The sequence below is a fragment of the Camelus ferus genome, chromosome 18, assembly GCF_009834535.1.
Source record: "Camelus ferus isolate YT-003-E chromosome 18, BCGSAC_Cfer_1.0, whole genome shotgun sequence".
Lineage (NCBI taxonomy): Eukaryota > Metazoa > Chordata > Mammalia > Artiodactyla > Camelidae > Camelus > Camelus ferus.
Window position 1 is genome coordinate 18,996,765 of NC_045713.1, and position 16,627 is coordinate 19,013,391.

General features: G+C 51.2%; 1 protein-coding gene and 2 long non-coding RNA genes across 4 annotated transcripts; 2 read left to right on the forward strand and 1 right to left on the reverse strand.

The window, feature by feature from the left end:
- Positions 1-175: 175 nt before the first annotated feature.
- Positions 176-14,604, reverse strand: TLCD3B (TLC domain containing 3B). Of its 2 annotated transcripts, XM_032460496.1 has the most exons (8): positions 14,295-14,604; positions 12,261-12,420; positions 10,903-10,989; positions 9,335-9,465; positions 5,112-5,195; positions 2,124-2,358; positions 1,600-1,695; positions 176-1,278 (listed from the first exon to the last, which is right to left on the reverse strand). In XM_032460496.1, the coding sequence occupies exons 4-8, from the start codon at positions 9,457-9,459 to the stop codon at positions 991-993; spliced, it is 828 nt and encodes a 275-aa protein (XP_032316387.1). In that variant the 5' UTR covers positions 9,460-9,465; positions 10,903-10,989; positions 12,261-12,420; positions 14,295-14,604; the 3' UTR covers positions 176-990. The 2 variants fall into 2 exon arrangements, with proteins under 2 accessions (XP_032316387.1, XP_032316388.1); XM_032460497.1 differs by lacking the exons at positions 9,335-9,465; positions 10,903-10,989; positions 12,261-12,420; positions 14,295-14,604 and adding an exon at positions 6,080-6,572.
- Positions 2,339-3,376, forward strand: LOC106729217. The gene is made up of 2 exons (XR_004312702.1): positions 2,339-2,781; positions 3,283-3,376. It is a non-coding gene; the product is annotated as an uncharacterized LOC106729217 (long non-coding RNA).
- Positions 5,190-10,413, forward strand: LOC116657563. The gene is made up of 5 exons (XR_004312703.1): positions 5,190-5,464; positions 7,211-7,319; positions 7,544-7,646; positions 7,769-7,920; positions 9,376-10,413. It is a non-coding gene; the product is annotated as an uncharacterized LOC116657563 (long non-coding RNA).
- Positions 14,605-16,627: the final 2,023 nt, after the last annotated feature.

Sequence of the window (16,627 nt, forward strand, 5' to 3'; positions counted from 1 at the left end):
GGACTCTGCTCTGAATGCCCACACCTGCCCTCCTCTTCTGTTGATGAATAAAAAAGTCCTTGCTTCTTTCTCCCCAACTACTCAGTGACCAACCTGGGAGTCATAGGTCATCATACTTTCCCCAGGGGCCCCCTTCCCTTCCCAGCCCCAAAGAACTGAGTGAAGAGGGCCTTGGTGGTGTTCACGCAGATCGTCTTTATTAGCGGTCTGTAAAGCACCTCCCAGGGTCCCCCGACCCCAGACTGGAGGAAGCCTTGAGAGGTCTGTAGCACCAGGGACATGCCAGGGCCCGAGGGCAAGATGTGCAGCCTAATGGGGGAGGGACCGGCGCCCCCCTCCACCTGCCCCAGGGGTTGCTCAGCACTGGGAAGGCTGGGGGGTAGCAGCCAACTCCCTCCCCCCACCCCAACAAACAAGTTTGAATTTGGGTGAATAAATAAAATAAATAAGATTCCTCAGGCTGGCCTCCCCTGGAGAGGAGCGATGGGGACAGCCAGCCCCGAGCGAGCGAGCCCACAGAGTTAGATAGGGTGTCCCCTCCTTCCCAGATGAAGGGGAGCTGAGAGGAGTTTGCAGCAGAGGGGCTGGGATGGCCTTGGCAGCAGGGCCTCCCCACAGTTCTTTGAGTCCCGGTCCCCTCAGACTCCCCATAGCCTCAAGCCCTAAGCGGATGGGAAGGGGTGCCCTTCTTCCTCTTCCTTTCCGTTTCCAGGTCCGGGGGTGGTGATGGAGAGAGGGGTATGCAGAAGGGGGCCTGCCCTCAGCTCAGGCACTGTGAGAAGAGGTCCCCTCTCCCTGCCTTCCATCTCACTTGGTCCCTGCCCTCAGCCCCAGAGGGGATATGTCCCCACCCCTTTGGAGTCCATCTGTCAGTCCTGGGGCTGTCAGGGTAAGAGGCCTCTGGCTCCCATCCCCACCGGGCAGCCCCAGAGCCCTGGCCCCACGGTGGTGGGGCGGGGGAGGAGTGAGGAGGGCCCCCTGGCCCCACCCTCAGTCCTGGGTCTGGCAGGGAGAGGGCGGCCGGGAGCCCCGGGGCCGGAAGAGGCGGCAGGCCCCTCGGCAGATGAGGAAGAACCAGTAGAGCTGCGGGGCGAGCAGCAGCGCGGCGCCCAGGTTGACGTGGGCCGGGATGGCGAGCGGCACGGCGTGGAGGGGCAGGCCCGCGTGCCGCCCGTAGGCCCAGTACAGGTAGGGGAAGAGCAGCACCCGGCAGCAGAGGAAGCTGAGCAGCATCAGCGCCCCGTTCACCTTGTGCAGCAGCGTGTGCTGCTGCTTGTACTGCGGGCGGGGCGGGTGGGGCGGGCAGAGCAGGTGCCCAGGTGAGGGCCGGGGAGCCTCAGCCCTGGATCCGGCTCAGCCCGCTGGGCCGCCTCCCCCTCTGCCCACCTCCCTGCCTTCCCACCACGGGACAGGGGTCAGGTTAGAGGCCCCAGAACCCGCACCGCCTCCACCTACCACCTCCCCTCTACCCCACCTTATAGCCCCTCCAAGAGGAGACTCTTTACCTGTCCTTTAAAGAATCCCAGAAGGTTCCCTAAAAGTGCCCGCCCTTCCCTTGTCCTCCCCACCAAGTTCACATTCACTTAGCTCCCCTCTCACCTGGATGAGGATCTTGCCAAGGCAGACAAAAGGGGTGCTGACCTCTGCCATCAGCAAGCAGCCTAAAAAGAAATCTCCCTTGCCTTGACGCCACACCTGAGAGGAGAGGAAGGAGACAGCCAGCCAGGCCTGACCCTGGATTCCCTGCAGTACCTGCCCTCCCTCTCTCCTCTTTGTCACTTTTGGAGGTGCTTCACTCTGAAAGTCTGAGCACATGGGAACGGTGGCAAAGCTCGGAGCACTACCTCACTGTATCCCTCCAACCCACCTGCAGGGGAAATGGTACATCTGACACTACAGATGATGGACCTGGGGCTCAGAGTCATGCAACTGCAGCTCCCAAGCATCACAGCTGGCATGGTCTACTCTCTTGCTGTTTGGGACTGGTCTGGAGCTCAGTAAACCCTCCATGGGGACCCTCCATCCTGGGCCCACCCTGCTGCTGGGACCCAAGGCTTCCTAGGCTCCTGCAGTTCTGACCTGAGCAGGACATGGGGCCCTGGCTCTCAGCAGCCCCCACTCACCACCGACAGAGGGAAGCATACAAGCACCATGACAGCGTGATGGAGCACCATGAGGAACTCCTTGTGCAGGTAGCCACGTGCCACGGCCCAGGTGCTGCCCGGTGCTCTGGTCCCCTCTTCATCCCCTCCATGCCCCTTGACCTGGTGCTTGTGCCAGTGACAGAGGAACATGGCGTAGATGTCATAGATGAAGTAGGGCACTGCAAATTGCGTGTAGGCGGAAGACAGCCAGTGCCTGTTGGGCAGAAATAGAGAGGGGTCAAGGTGGAAAAGAGACAGACAGGGCAGCTTCCAGGTGCTGGGGTCGGTGCTGGACGTATCATGGGAGTCAGATCTCGAGTGATACTCATAACAAACCTGAGACGGAAACGGACTGTCAAGTTACACGGTGGAACCCAAGGGTAGAGGGCGAGAAACATGCCCAGGATCTTGCAGTCCCACAGCTGGTAAGCAGTAGGGCTGGAATTCAAACCCAGACTGACCTAAGCACCCACCCATTTTTCATATTCATTCATTCATTCATTCATTCATTCATTCATTCATGTTCTCTCCCTCATCTGCAACATGGCCGGAGAAAAAGGAAGAGAGACCAAAAGACAGCCACAGACCAGAGGCAGAGGTAGAAAACAAGCCACACCAGATCTGAATGGCAGTTGAGGTCAGGATGAATTACAGCAGAGGTGGGAGGGTGGGGAGAGATCATATTGGCTAATATTAATTGACTACTTATCACATGCAGGCCCTATTTTGGGGGGGGTGGAGGAAGATAATTAGGTTTATTTGTTTTTAAGTGGAGATACTAGGGATTGAACCTAGGACCTTGTGCATGCTAAGCATGCTCTCTACCACTGAGCTCTATCCTCCCTCCATTCTGATCTTCTAAATCCTTTACATGCATAAATGTGTTTCTCCCCATGAAAACCCTATAAAAATGAGGTATAGTTGTCACCCCATTTTACAGATGAGAGAGGCCAGGTAACCTGACCAAGGAATAAACACAAGAGGTCTAGCTCCATAGCCCTAACTCTGAGCCCCACTGTCCCCTAGAAGATTCAAGAGAGGGGTCACAGACAGGCCCCAATGGGCAGCCAGTGGTGCTGACAGCATGACTTGTTCTGCTTGAATATGACCCGATCTCTTGGTTTTTTTTTTTTTTCAGGTACAGCTAAGCATTAAGGAAAAAACGCTGAGCAAAAGGAGCCAAGAGCAGAGAAAGTTCCATGTACCTTGAGAGTAAACAAAAATGAAAAGTGCATGAATATACAACACTGCATGTTTCTTCTTGAGTCAGCACATGGAGCATGAGGTCCTGTAGTCCTGAGACAGGTCCAAGGTGGGATGAGGTGGGGGTGGGAGGTCGAAGAGGCAGGCCTGAGAGAACTCGCTCGGTGGAGGGATGAAAGCAAAGTCAGCCAGAAGGGACATAGGAAAAATATGAGGAGCTGCCGCTGAAGGGAAAAGTGGAATGAGAGCTGGGGGCAGGCCAGCTAAGGACAGGGGTGAGAGGGAAGTGGAAGGGGAGTCCTGGGGATGGCCGGCTGGGGAGGGGACAGGCAGCCTACTCTAGAGGAAATGATTTTGGGAAAAGAGAAGCTGAGACCCATGCTGGAGCATGTGACTAGGAGGGAGAGAGAGAGGAGAGGGAGCCACAGCCCAGGTTAGAGACGTAGGACAGGAAGATAGAAAGGGGTCCCATGGGCCTCAGAGAAGTTACAGCAGAGAGTGGCCCAGAGAGTCAGCTGCTGCAGACACAAACACTGCTGGCTTGTAGGGGTTCAGGACCTTCAGGCCCTGGGCTGCAGTGCAAAGGGTTAAACCCATCCCCACCTTCTCAGCAATTAGGTACTCAGAGGTAGGAACAGCTGTCGCCCCTGGATTAACCCTGATCCCTCCCACCCACCTGAGGATTAAGTAGGGAGGGACAAGAAGAGACTAGGGGGAAGAAAATGTAGGAGCTGGAAGGTGACCTTTGTAAGAAGGTGGGAGAAGGAAATGTGGGAAGCCAGGCTCATCTTGGACCCAGGGTGGGAATTGAGGGGAGAAGGCAGGAGGAAGCCAAGTGCCCAGAACAGGGTCTGAAGAAAGAGTTTAGCATCCTCTGTGTGTGACCAGAGCTGCTCTAGGCATTTGACATAACTCAATTCCCCCTCACAGCAGCCTTTCCAGGTAGAGATGGACCTCACTCCACAGATAAGGGAACTCATCTGGAGGGAGAGAGGAGACACCTCTAGGTCAGGGGCATCCAGACAATGTCCATGGGGCTCAGCAGCTGCCAGAGAAGGGAATCAGGGCCAGAAGTTAAGCGTGAGACGTCATCAGCACCCTCCCAGGCAACTCTGCTGCAGCCCTTGGGTCAACCTAGAGCTGGCCCGTCAGCACCACGGACAGGGCCCCTCTCCTCCCTCCTCCTGCCCCACCTCTAGGCCTGGGCTTTTTTGGCAAGCACCAGGCTCTGCAGCAGCTCCCAGTGCCAAATTTTGGCCTCTTTCACCCTCCACTCTCCCCTTCCCCCCACTGCCTAACCATTCGTGGCCTTGTTTGTGTCATTTCTCCCTCTCATGCATGGAACCGGGGCTGGACACCTGGATTCTGGGAGGAGGTGAGGGGTGAGCCCGGCACGAGTAGGGAAGCACCCCAGGTGGGTGCTGGTTGGAAGTGGGGTCTGAGGGGTGAAAAGGTGGCAGGAGCTAGGGGAGGAAACAACATTCAGAACCTACTATGATCCAAGAGGCCAGGAAACCTAGGAACTGCTTTGAGAATCCTTTTTGCTCCCCACTCCTTCTCCTCCTGGCTCTGACCTTTAAGGACAGGATGTGGATAAATTTACCCCTGGGTGTTGAGTTGCAGCTACTGCAGCTAACTTGCTCAGGCCCAAGTTAAGGACTTGGGGACCACTGGAGGAGTCCCCTGGGTGATCTGGGGTACTCAGCGGTCATACATACACACAGGCTGCTGCAGTGGGGGCCAAGATGGTCTCATGGCACTTACTGGTCATCAATGATGTGCTTGCAGGAGGTGGAGACGATGTAGCCAGCTGTAGAGGCCATGACAGCTTGGACAGAGGACACTAGCCTAGGGAGGAAGAGGGAGCAGTGGTAGAGGGAGGGGATGCGCCCCTCGGCTTCTCCTCTTTACTGTCCAGTTACTGTGCTTCTGAAGTCACTGCCTGCCCATCTTTTCCCAATGCTGCCTTGCCCAGGGCTCAGCCCTGCCACCTAAGGCTCCTGGACTGGCCCCCTGCAGCTACTCAGGTCACCCACTCCTCACTGCCGTCTTCCTCCCTCAGTTGTGTACACTGAGTCGCCCTGCTCTCAGGAGGACACCAGGGAGGTCATCTTGAGGTGAGAGGAATGAGTGGCTAATAACAAGTCCCCTTCCTGGGGTGGGGTGGCAGGAGGGGGCACAGCACAGATGGCAAGGGGATGCCCCAGGTGTGTTCTTGCACCACTTAGCTACCCAGTCATCACACCAGTCATCCACGGGCCCCTCAGCTGCCCCCATTTCCCCCTGGCCACTTTCCCGCTCTCTCCTTGCTGCCTCCCAACTCTGGCCCATATTCCAAGGTTGTACAGAGTCCCACCATTCACTCCTCTGTCCCGCATTCCCCCAAACATGCCCTGAAGAATACATGGCTCTCTGCCCCTTGCCTTGTTCCCTGATATCCTATAGGAATGTTTTAGTCACATGCTGGCCCGGTTTTGGAGGGTGGGAGGGTGAATGAGAAAGGGAAGAGCGGTCTGAATACTAGTAAACCAGATGGCTGGGTTTGGATGAGGTCTCCTGGGACATCGAGTAAGACAGTAAGGACAGAAGGAAGCTTTGAGGTAGAGCCCACCGACCACTTCAGGAGCCCCCAGTTGCCACCAGGCCAAGGGTCCATGGAAGCACTGGGGTCCCTTCCATCCCCATAAAGCCTGAGAAGGGAAGAGGGGTGGAAGGGAAGGGATGCCGTTTACCTGGCTGAGACAATGACCGCGTCAGCCTCCTCCCAGCGCAGCTGGGGCAGCCGCTGGAGCGTGTTCTTGGAGAGGAGGAAGAGTCCGGGGAACACCACCCCCCCAGCCACCATTGGGGTCAGCATGATGGCTCAGGCCTCGGGCAGGGAGAGGAGAAGCCGTGAAGGGACAGGGAGGCCGAGCTGAAGGGAGTTAGAGGTGGAGAAGGGACGCCAAGCCGGGGCAGGAGAGAGAGAAAGAGAAAGGGGCACAAAGGGGACAGGGCTAGGATGGGATGAGGCTGGGGAGTCCGGGCAGAGGATGAGAGAAAGGGAGTGAGCTGAGACTGGGGAAATGGGGAGAGACTGGGGAGAGGGAGGATCTGAGAAAGGGAGCAGGAGAAAGCCAGCCAGAGGGTTGGGAGAAAGATGAGGGGAGGACTTGGTGAGAGGACAGAGGGAGAGGGTACAGGAGGAGGATGCGGATGGGGGAGGGGAGGGAGAGAGGCAGGTGGGGAGGGGGGGCTTACGTGGAGAGGCTGGGAGGGCCCCAGGAGGCGGGGTAGGGGGTGAGGGGTGGGACTGTGGTGCCAGCTCTGAGAGGGAGGGAGGGAGGGAGAGAGGGCAGGAGGGAAGGGAGACAGAGGAGCGGCCGGGCAAGTGGTCAGCGGTCAGCACTGCTCTCCCGCCTCTCGCTGCCGTCACAGTCCCCGTTGCCCGGCTGGGAGGCTACATGGGACATTATAGAGAGTTCATGCCCAGCCCCCTGCCCCCTCGGTGGGGAGGGGGAGGGGGAGGGGAAGTCACCAGCTTGGGGAGGGCGGGGGAAAGGGTGGGGAAATGATGGCACCGACCAGACACCAAGAAACCGGACCTGCAGCAGCGTCTCCCCATGCAGCTCTGAGCCACAGCAGCGGCTGCGACAGAGAGATGGGGGGGAGCAGAGAAAGAGGGAGGGGGAGGCCCTTAAAGAGACAGCAGCTGCGGCACAGGGGGCTGCTGAGGACAAGGGCCAGGGGAGGGTTGGCTCTCCTCTTGGGAAGGGAGGTGGCCTGGGGCTCCTTGGCCAGCTGGGCAGGGACCCTGAGCCTTCAGCCGGGCCTGACCCTGTTTCCCACCAGCACTTTGCAAATGCCTGCCATTTCCTCCTCAGCCAAAGCCTCCCAACACGTGTCCCTCAGCAGCCTGCTGGGGTCCCAGCTTAAGGCACCCACTCCAGTAGCGAGAGAGAGAGGATTCCCTGGAGGAAGGAGCAGGAGAAGGTGATGTATCTTGCTGTCTCTGAAGGATGAGAGTAAGGAATGGATGGGACTAAAAACATCTCAACACAGTGTCCTCCAGACCCAGAAAGCCCCACAACCTTCACCCCCAGTGAGAGGGAGGGAAACTCTGGTGTTCAGGAGGCGCCTCTATCTTCTGACTCCACTGCAAGACGGTCCCATGATCTCCTCTAACTATTGTAACAGCATTTTTCCTCTTTTTACAGGTCCAGAAATTGTCCCGAGATTTTTGGTGACCCTCCCCAAGCTCATATAGTTAAGAAGAGGCAGGAATCCCCTCACCCTAGGCAGCAGAGCAGCTTGAAGAGGGTAGGGAAGCACTGCTTCACTGAAAACCCACCTCGAGCCCAAAGATGCCCCTGCCCGTGTCCTTCTGGCTGCCTGGCCTCTCCTGGCCTCCCCTAAGCACTGGTCACTCTCTTTCTCTTCAGGCTTATTATGCTCCCGGCTCCATTTCCTCTACAACTTCACAGAACAGCCCAGTTTCTAAGTGGAAAAGGACCCTGGGGACTGGCTGATTCAAGCCCCTCATTCAGCTGCCAGAATGCTAAGCCCCAGTGGCTTGGCCAGGATCACCCTGCAGGTCAGAGACCCAGCCATAACCACACTGGCCTCTGAGCGGCTTCTCACCCTTCCATGCTGCCTCCCTGGAGACTGACCTTCTCGTCCTGAACCCAACTATCCTGTAGACTTCTGCATGATGTGGGACCCTGCTACCCAAACTGTTGTTTGGTTTCCAAGCCTGTCCTCCATAGCAACCCTACAATTTACCTTTGCCTGTCCAAAGCCCAGGCCACCCATCATCTCTGCAATCAAAGGACTGGGATTTGCATTTTTTGCTGCCCTCTAGTGGCAGGCTTCTGGAACAGCCCAGGAGAGGTCTCAGGCCTTAGGCAGAAGTCAGGGACAATTTTAGAGACAAGAGTGGACATACTTCCTGAATGTTTACTATATACTGGGCACAGGAAGAGGTAGTTTATATTCATTATTATTTAATCTTCCCAGATAGTAGTATCTTTTATAGACAAAAAAACTGAGTCTTAGGGATTAAAAAAAAAAGACAAAAAATCTTGCTCAAGATAACACAGCTATGAGAATTGGTAAAGCTGGTTTTCAAACCCATGTTTGCACAGCTCGAAAGCCAAAGATGAGCATAGTTACAGGGTGGTGCTGAGTTTGGGGGAGGACGAGCGACAGCAGGCTACCATGACTACTGGGTTGAGGACCACAGACATGGTCAAGGAGTTATGGCTTCAAGTTGTTTAGTGGGGATTAAAGGCAGCAATGGTTTTCTGTCTTCCGGAAACTCGAGTAAGTTCTGCCTGCTGCAGGCTCCCTCTCCTCCCTAAGGTTTGGTGATAGCTCACAGGTATATTATTAATCTTTGTGAAACAGATCATAAATTTGCAGCACAAGGGCCCAGTCCAGCCCATAAACATGTTTTGTTTGGCCGGTATGGTGTTGCCAGTATAGTATTTTCTTAAATTCTAAGTTATGTGTCAGTGTTTGAAAAGTAGATTTCACATAAAAGCTCAGCTTCTTTTAAGGAAAAGTCAGAAGATCAGACAACATTGGGCTCACACTCTAACTCCATGATGCTTGGCTGGAGCTGAGCAGCCACTGCCCCCATTCAATGGGATGAACATGAGTCCAGATCATGCTGTCCCCGCAGAGCCTACTCTCCTTAGATTACTTGCAGGAGTTTGCAACCCCTACTTTATAGGCGTGAATTCACCTGACCCTGAAACAACATCTGCATGAAGCATGGAAGGTGGGTATTCTTCTTAAACCCATTTACAAACGGTGGCTCTGAAGTTCAGAGAGGTAAATGACTAGCAAAAGATCCCATAGCCAGTGTCTTTTGATTCTATACTGCACCCCCTCCACACACACACACATAATCTGCTTCTGCTCTCACCACTAACTCTTCCTGAAAGTAGGAGATCAGCTCCTCCAGCCCTGGCCCCAGGAAGGATGCCCTCACCCTCTCCTCTTACTTAGATGCCACCAAAACAGCCTCTGGTCTCTCCATCCGCAGGTTGGAGTGGTTCTGCAGACTCCAGCAAAGGAGAGCAAAGCTCAACGGGAAGAAGATGCAGCCCAGCACAAAGAGCAGGGTCATGCCTGTCTGCGGTAGAGAAGGTGAGAAAAGATGGCTGTGAGAACACCTCAGCACAGTGCCCCTCAGACTCAGAGCCCCCTCTTCACCCCAGTAACTCAGTGGCTTATGGGATCCATCTATCTGTAACCGTCAAAAAAGCCACCAGGTGTAGCTCTTTCCCAATCTCTTAGGGATCCTTACTGCACTTTAAATAGCCCTCATCCAGGGCAATTAGACACCCTAATTTTTTGTTATCAATCCAATCCCAACAATTTTATTCATTTTCCCTGTAATCCCTGAAGCTGGTCTACACCTCCCAGTCCATCTCACAACTTAAAACTCCTTCTCTTTCAACTGTAATTATATGTCTGCTCTTAACTCACCTTATCCCATCCTCTGTCCCCCCCACCCCAAGCTCTTCCGGTCACATCTCCCCTCCCTTAGGTCCTCACCTCTGAGGGGCAAGGTGGAGGCTACACAGGGAGGCTGGTGATTCTCATCAGCACCCAGAACTCAGAAAAGGGGGGGAGGGGGCAGGTGTTCAAATTGTAAAGATAATTGAAGTTTTAAAAATAATGTTTCTTTAAAAAGAAAAATCAAAGCATTATCCCACTAAAAAAAGAAAACAAACAATAGGAGAACCGATGGAAACATAAATATTTACATATATGCTATTTTTGTCTGGAAAAGCCTCCCCTCCCGTCCACTCCAGGGAGGAGAAAGGTGGGGAAGGGCCAGGAGGGACTTGGAGGGGTCAGGGGTTGCCATCCTGCATCCCTTAAGCAGTTTAAAGGGGATCTTCTTAGTGTCTAAGAAAGGTGTCAAACTGCAAGGGCACGAGGCCGATGCAGCTTTGCGGAGGCAGTTAGAGTGGGTGGGAACATCACCCTCCCATTGGTGGATTGGCTGACGGTTTGGAATATGCCATCTTCCCATTGGTCCACTTCTTGACCCATGTGCCCTATCATATGCTTCCTGGCGGAGTGGCCTGCTTGGTGGAAGGAGAGTTGCAGGGGGAAACCTTCTAATTCAGAATTGACCAATGAGAATTCGTTGATGGTTTGATGGGCAGCTATAATTCAGGGGTAGAGCTGAAAGAGGGGAAAGGAAGAGGAGGTGGGGGAAATAAGAGCAGCCTAAACAGTCATTGCTTTAGAGGGCGGTATAGGGTAGTAGTTAAGACGGCAGTTTCTAGGGAGGAACCATCTGGGCTTCAAATTCAGGCTCCGTGGATAATTTTAAAAAGCATACGGTATGGCTCCATTTGGATGGAATTCAAAACAGGCAAAATATCTTTGGTGAAAAATCAGAACAGCTTTTAGTTTGGAGGACTTAGTGATTGAGAGGAGGCTCCAGAGAGCCTTCTGAGGGGTTGAGAATGCTCTTACAGAGATCATGAGTGTTTGCATATGTAAATGTTCTCAAGACATACTCTTAAAATTTGTGCACTTTATTCAAACTCACCTGGAATTTTTACAATGCTAAACAAATTTAGGCTCTTCCATTCCCTGAATGATGATGGGCCAGTCTCTGTGGGCCTCAAGTCTTCATCTGTGAAGTTGAGATAATAATAATGCCAGCTCATTAAATGCTAATTATATAGCATTAACTATAGGCCAGACACTGATCTGAGTGCTTAAAAATACCATCATTTCCTTAAAACAACTTTGTGAGTGGGAATTATTATTGTACCCATTTTACAGATGGGAAAACAGAGGCACGGAGAGGTTTGGAAACTTGCCCAAATTTACGTAGTCAGGAAGTTAATGAGGGAGGATTTTTTCAATCATTTTCTGAACATACCATTCTCTTTAATGTTATCAGATATAGAAAACTCATAAGCTCACTTTCCCAAAGGAACTGAAAGATGAAAACAAAAAGAAACAAAAGATCATTGAATATAATTTAGACACATCAGCCACATTTTCAGAGCTTATCTCTGCTAACAGTTCTTACTTCTTTAGCTAATCCATTTCCCCCTTCTGGAGATGCCTTTGAAAATTAAATTAAAGGTTAAACCAAGAGCAAGATAAGACTGTTGAAGATGAGACCTCTGCTGGCCTAACCCATATCCATTCTTACCGCCTTCCTTGTTTTGTTGGGGACTGAAATGTGCCTACTTAAAAAACTGTATTTCCCAGCCTCCCTGGTAGTTAGAGGTCTGGCCAATAAGATGTAAGCTAAAGTCATTCTGTGGGGTTATGAGGAAAGCTGTTTTAAAAGGGAGGCTATGTGGTCACAAAGAATTATAGATGGCCCTTAAACATGTGAAAAGAGCTTCTTATATTATCATACATAGTTTAAAAATTGTTTAAAAACCAAACATGTGAAAAGCTACTGAACTGTTTGAAACCATGCAGCTGGACTTAGCATCTGCCTTGTTACCTTCCTTACTCCTGTGTAAGCTCATTTTGAGGATTAAATAGAGTTAACATGTATAAACAACTTCACACAGGGTTCATGGCCTTTTAGCCAGTATTATTATGAGCACTGGTAGCACTAAGATACTGATACACTTTCTAGACATTCTCTCACTTAAGTATCGCTACAATCTTACAAATCATCTCCCCATTTTATAGCTGGGAAAACTGAGGCTCGGAGGAGTTAGATGACTCACCCTGGGATTGCACAGTAAATGGCAGAGCTAGGACTCAGACTCAGATCAGCATGGCTGCTGCCTTCCAAGTTGGGAGCAGTGAGGAGAGGAGGAAAAGGGAGGCAGAGGAAGGAGGGAAGGAGGGGAGGCAGCAAAGTGGGAGTGATTTTCTCCTCTGGTGCTGAAGGCACCACCACCAGATTTTTCCTGTGTAGCTGTGGCTTACCCTGGAAAACGGAATAAGGAAGGGAAGAGTCCTGGGCCGTGAGCTGGTAAGAGTCGACCCTAGTTTCATTGGATGCAGGACACTGTCTTCCACATTTCTTTCTTTCCTTATCAAGTTCTTCCTGTTCAGAGTAAAACAGTGCAAGAATGCACGGGCTTGTCTGAGAGATAAATAATGAGGGGAGAAAAAGAAAAATAGTCGTTTAGAGCAATGACTTGCATCATTTTTTTACAACGACCCACAAGAGACCTTGCCAAACTGAACTTGAACTTTCTCACAATACTTACTGATTCTTATTATGTGCAGTGCACACTGTACTATATCACTTTTTCCTCTTCATTTTTTTCCTCCGAAAATGCTGGTTATGACCTATTAAGCTGATTTCACAACACATTTATGAGTAACAACCCAAGTTGGAAAAATCTTGGTTAAGAGCAGTATTTCTCAACTTCTTTTCCCATGTTGCTCCCTGAGACTTTTTCAGACATTTTGTTTCCTAATCACCACTCCTCATGCACTTTTGATAACACAAATATACTGTATATCTGTGCTATATATACCTAAAAGAGTAAGATTGCTTTTTTTCCCCCCAAAGAACCAATTTCTGCCTTCATGGGGGTGATATTACCCCTGTTGAAAATGCGTTGGAGACATCATACCAACTCATTTTCTGAGCCACCTTTACACACAGCATCCCAACATCCAGTGAAATAGTATTAGTCCCATTCTGCAGATGAATAAACTGAGGCTGAGAGGTTATATTAGTGAAGATTGAAATGGCTGGTAAATGGATTGGAGATACAGAGATCTGCCCAGATCCTAGCTCAGCTGCTTAATTTCTTCTCCAAAGTTTTGTTTCCTCACGTGGAAAGTGGTGGGATTGGGCCCAAGAAGTGTTCTCTAAACCTCAGGGGTTTTTTGCCCATTTGACCTAATAATAGCAAACATTTATACAGCGTATACTAGATGTCAGGTACCAGTCCATGCCCTTTGTATACATTAATTCATGTAATCCTCACAATAACCTAAGAAGAGGATGCCATTATTATTATTTTCTCTTTCCAGATGAGGGAATTGAGGCACAAAGAGGTTGTGTGACTTGCCCAAGATCGTACAGGCAGGAAATGGCATGGCACAGCTAGGATTTGAACCTAGTAGTCTGATTTCCAGAGTACCTGCTTTTAACTATATACTTTATAGTTTATTTATTTTTAAATTTTTTTGGCGGGGGTGGGGGGAAGTAATTAGGTTATTTATTTACTTATCTTTAGAGGAGGTACTGGGGATTGAACCCAGAACCTCCTGCATGCTAAGCATGCGCTCTACCACTTGAGCTATACCCTCCCCGCCTTTAACACTGTTCTTTAACAGGAAACTTTTTATCACTACAGAAAATAGAAAACCAGTATCACTTGTAAATAGAAGGTAACAAAAAATAAAGTGAAAAAACTTGTTCTAAAGTTCTGCCTAGATATTATCACAAGCTCGGAATTCTGAGCTGGAGGCCTTCTCTCTGTTAGAGAAGACAAGATAATCACGGATAGAGAGGTGTTAAAGGGCTTCTGGCAGCAAAATGAGACTTTGTCCTGGAATAATCAGAAGTGTTGAAAGGAAATTGGAAAGAGAATGGCTTTCGGGTGTGTGTGTGTGTGTGTGTGTGTGTGTGCGCGCGCTGTCTTGCTGATGGGTGTACCATCTAAAATAAATCCAAGATGGGATGCATTCCACACACCGGGGTCCCTTGTCTGGGCGTTCTGGGAGTGTCTGAACAACCTGCGGAGGAAGGGAGCCAGCGCCAGCCATCTCTGGGTGGGGGTGCAGCCCCCGCCCCCACCCCCCGGCGCTACACACGCCCCAGGAAGGCAGCCCGCAGCACCCGCGTGGTGAGGGGCAGCGCGGGGGTGGTGCTGCCCCAAGGCCCGTCCAGGCTCCCACGGCAACTTCAGCTGCAGCTTTCCCTCTCCAGCCAGGCTCCCCAGGTGAGTCTCTCTCTCACCCCCAAGTGAACACAGTCACCCTGAGCCTGGAGTTTACCGTTTCCTGCTATTTCAGCCTCCTCAAGTCCAAATGCTGTCTTGAGCATCTTCTTTACCCGGGTGCCTCCGCGCCGCCTCGGCCCTGCGGGGGTGTGCAAGTGTGAGATCATCGAAGGCTGTGAATAAGTAAACAATAAACAGTCAGAAGAGGCCTGCTTCCCACATGATACCCAGGGAAGGGTCCAATTCCCCCTCCCAGTGCTCTGGGGAGTGTCCTGGCCAGCTCGACAACTCATTTATTATGTAGTGCTTTTACTGTACCCGTCCCAAGTTAGGTCCTGTTCTTAGCAAGCCCAGTCCACCCTTTATCTGTAACAAAAGAGGCTGAGGGGCACAACAGTTGAGCTAGAACGAGAAAACTAAGCATCCAGACCCTTTTTTCTCCCATAGGTTGGCTGTGTGACCTTGGTCAAGTGTCACAACCTCTCTGAGCTTCAGCTGTATACACACAAAGTCCCTTTGCTTGGACTCAAATCTTAGTTCTGTCACTCACTAGCCAGGAGAACTTGTGCAAGTGATTTAACTCCTCTGAGCCTTCGGCTTTTTATCTATAAAATGGAGACAAGAGCAGTCTCTCTACATAGGGCTGTGGGACGAATGAATATTCCTATGTGGCACGTTGTAAATATTGTGATAGTTATTAATATTTCTTGTTATATTTTTAATGATCCCTGTTCTGTGCCAGGTGCTCTACATACATGTTCTTTAATCATCACAATAAGCCCTTGCCAATCTCTTATGTAATCCCCACTTTCCAGATGAAGAAGACTGAGGCTCAGGGAGGTCAATGAACTTGCCATGGTCACACTGACACTCAGTGGCAGAACTAGAGTTCAAACCTAAATCTTGCCTGGTTCTAAAATTCCTTTTCAACTGGATCATAATTCTTTCCCACCTGTAAAGTGGAAATGATGGTTTCTGCCACTGGGGTCTACTGTTAGGATGAAATAAAATAAAATCTGTAAAGAGGCCTCTACTGATACTTGCTCTAGCTCAGCTCAGCTTCTAATTCCTGCAAGGTAATTACCTAAGCATAGGCCTTTCAGTCTTATAATAAGGAGACTGGTGAACTCCTCCTCATTTCTGGGAGGCAGTATTATCTGATGTCCATAGGAGGGGCCTGAAAGTATTAGATCAAAATCAGAACTGCCAGGTTCTCTTCCCACACCCAGGCCCAGGTCTGCAGAGGCATCTTTCATCTTCTGGGCTTTCTTTGCGACTCAGATCTCCCACCCACCCCATGATGGTAAGTATGTAATCTTTTACTTTCTTTCCCAGGGGCAGTGCAAAACCGCACTTGATAATATCTGACATCGCCAGCTTTGAACTTTACATAGAGGGAGACCTTGTGGCTATTCAGCTGTTGTGAAGTCAGTTTTTCCCTGCCTCCAACAAATGGTGTGATATGGGTAGAAGCGGGACCCTGGCAAAGTGAGGTGCATATATCCCCCCTTCTATTGGCTTGCCTTGCAATGAGCAGACCTGGTGCCCTGTCCACCCTCCTGCATAATGTAGGAGCCCATGGTAGGAACAGAATACCATCTGCAGTGAGTCTGGCCTCTGCAGGCCATGGACATGTCCAGAGGCCTTGCCAAGGCTGACGTGTCTCTGTTGGCAGGAGCTGAAGAGAAGGAGGGAGTGTTGTCACCTGAAGACTTTCCAGGGGCTGAGGTGGGAACTGGTGTCATCTTGGGCCTCAGGATTCTGCAGAGAAGATGGGAGCAGACAAGGGGACAGCCCTAAGCCGGCAGTCTGACCCAGACAGAATCAACAGAGGTGACATGGGGGACAGCTAGATTCCTGTTTTCTGGGCTTGAAGCCCCCTCTGAGAGGCCTGGGGGTGGCAAAGGAGGTGGCTGAGACCCTTTCAGTGTGGTTGAGAGGGAGAAGGGATATTTGGGAACTAGGGACACAATTTCTGTGGCTGCCTCATGGTGCAGGAATTCCTGAGGGCAGCAGCTGTGATGGGGTACCTCGGGATGGAGAACATAGACAAAAGTAGGTATACAGTGGTGCTGCTTTCAGGGAAGCATGTCAGGATGCAGTAATCATGGGTGAAGTCTGAGGCCTCTGTGGAGAGGTGTGCTTATGTGAGAGTGTGTATGTGAGCATGTGTACATAGAACCAAAAAGGTCAGGAATGAAAGTGGGAAGTTGTAGGCCTTAAGAGCCAAGGGAACTAGGGCATCTGAATAACAGTACTTCATTGGTTGGATTCCGTTCATTCATAGAATTAGTAAGTACTCATTGGAGGCCCCCCAAGGCCAAGCCAACTGCTGAGGCTTGGGTTATGTTGATGAATCAGACGGAGGCACTTGCAGTCTAATTGGGG

What these genes read in the sequence shown, in the direction of transcription:
- TLCD3B (XM_032460496.1), bottom strand. Translation starts at nt 9,459, where the DNA reads ATGACCCTGCTCTTTGTGCTGGGCTGCATCTTCTTCCCGTTGAGCTTT. An exon ending in GCTGTTTTGGTGGCATCTAA is followed by an intron (nt 5,196 to 9,334) that starts GTAAGAGGAGAG and finishes CTTCCTCCCTAG; the next exon opens with GCTAGTGTCCTCTGTCCAAG. An exon ending in TTGGCAAGATCCTCATCCAG is followed by an intron (nt 1,279 to 1,599) that starts GTGAGAGGGGAG and finishes CCCCGCCCGCAG; the next exon opens with TACAAGCAGCAGCACACGCT.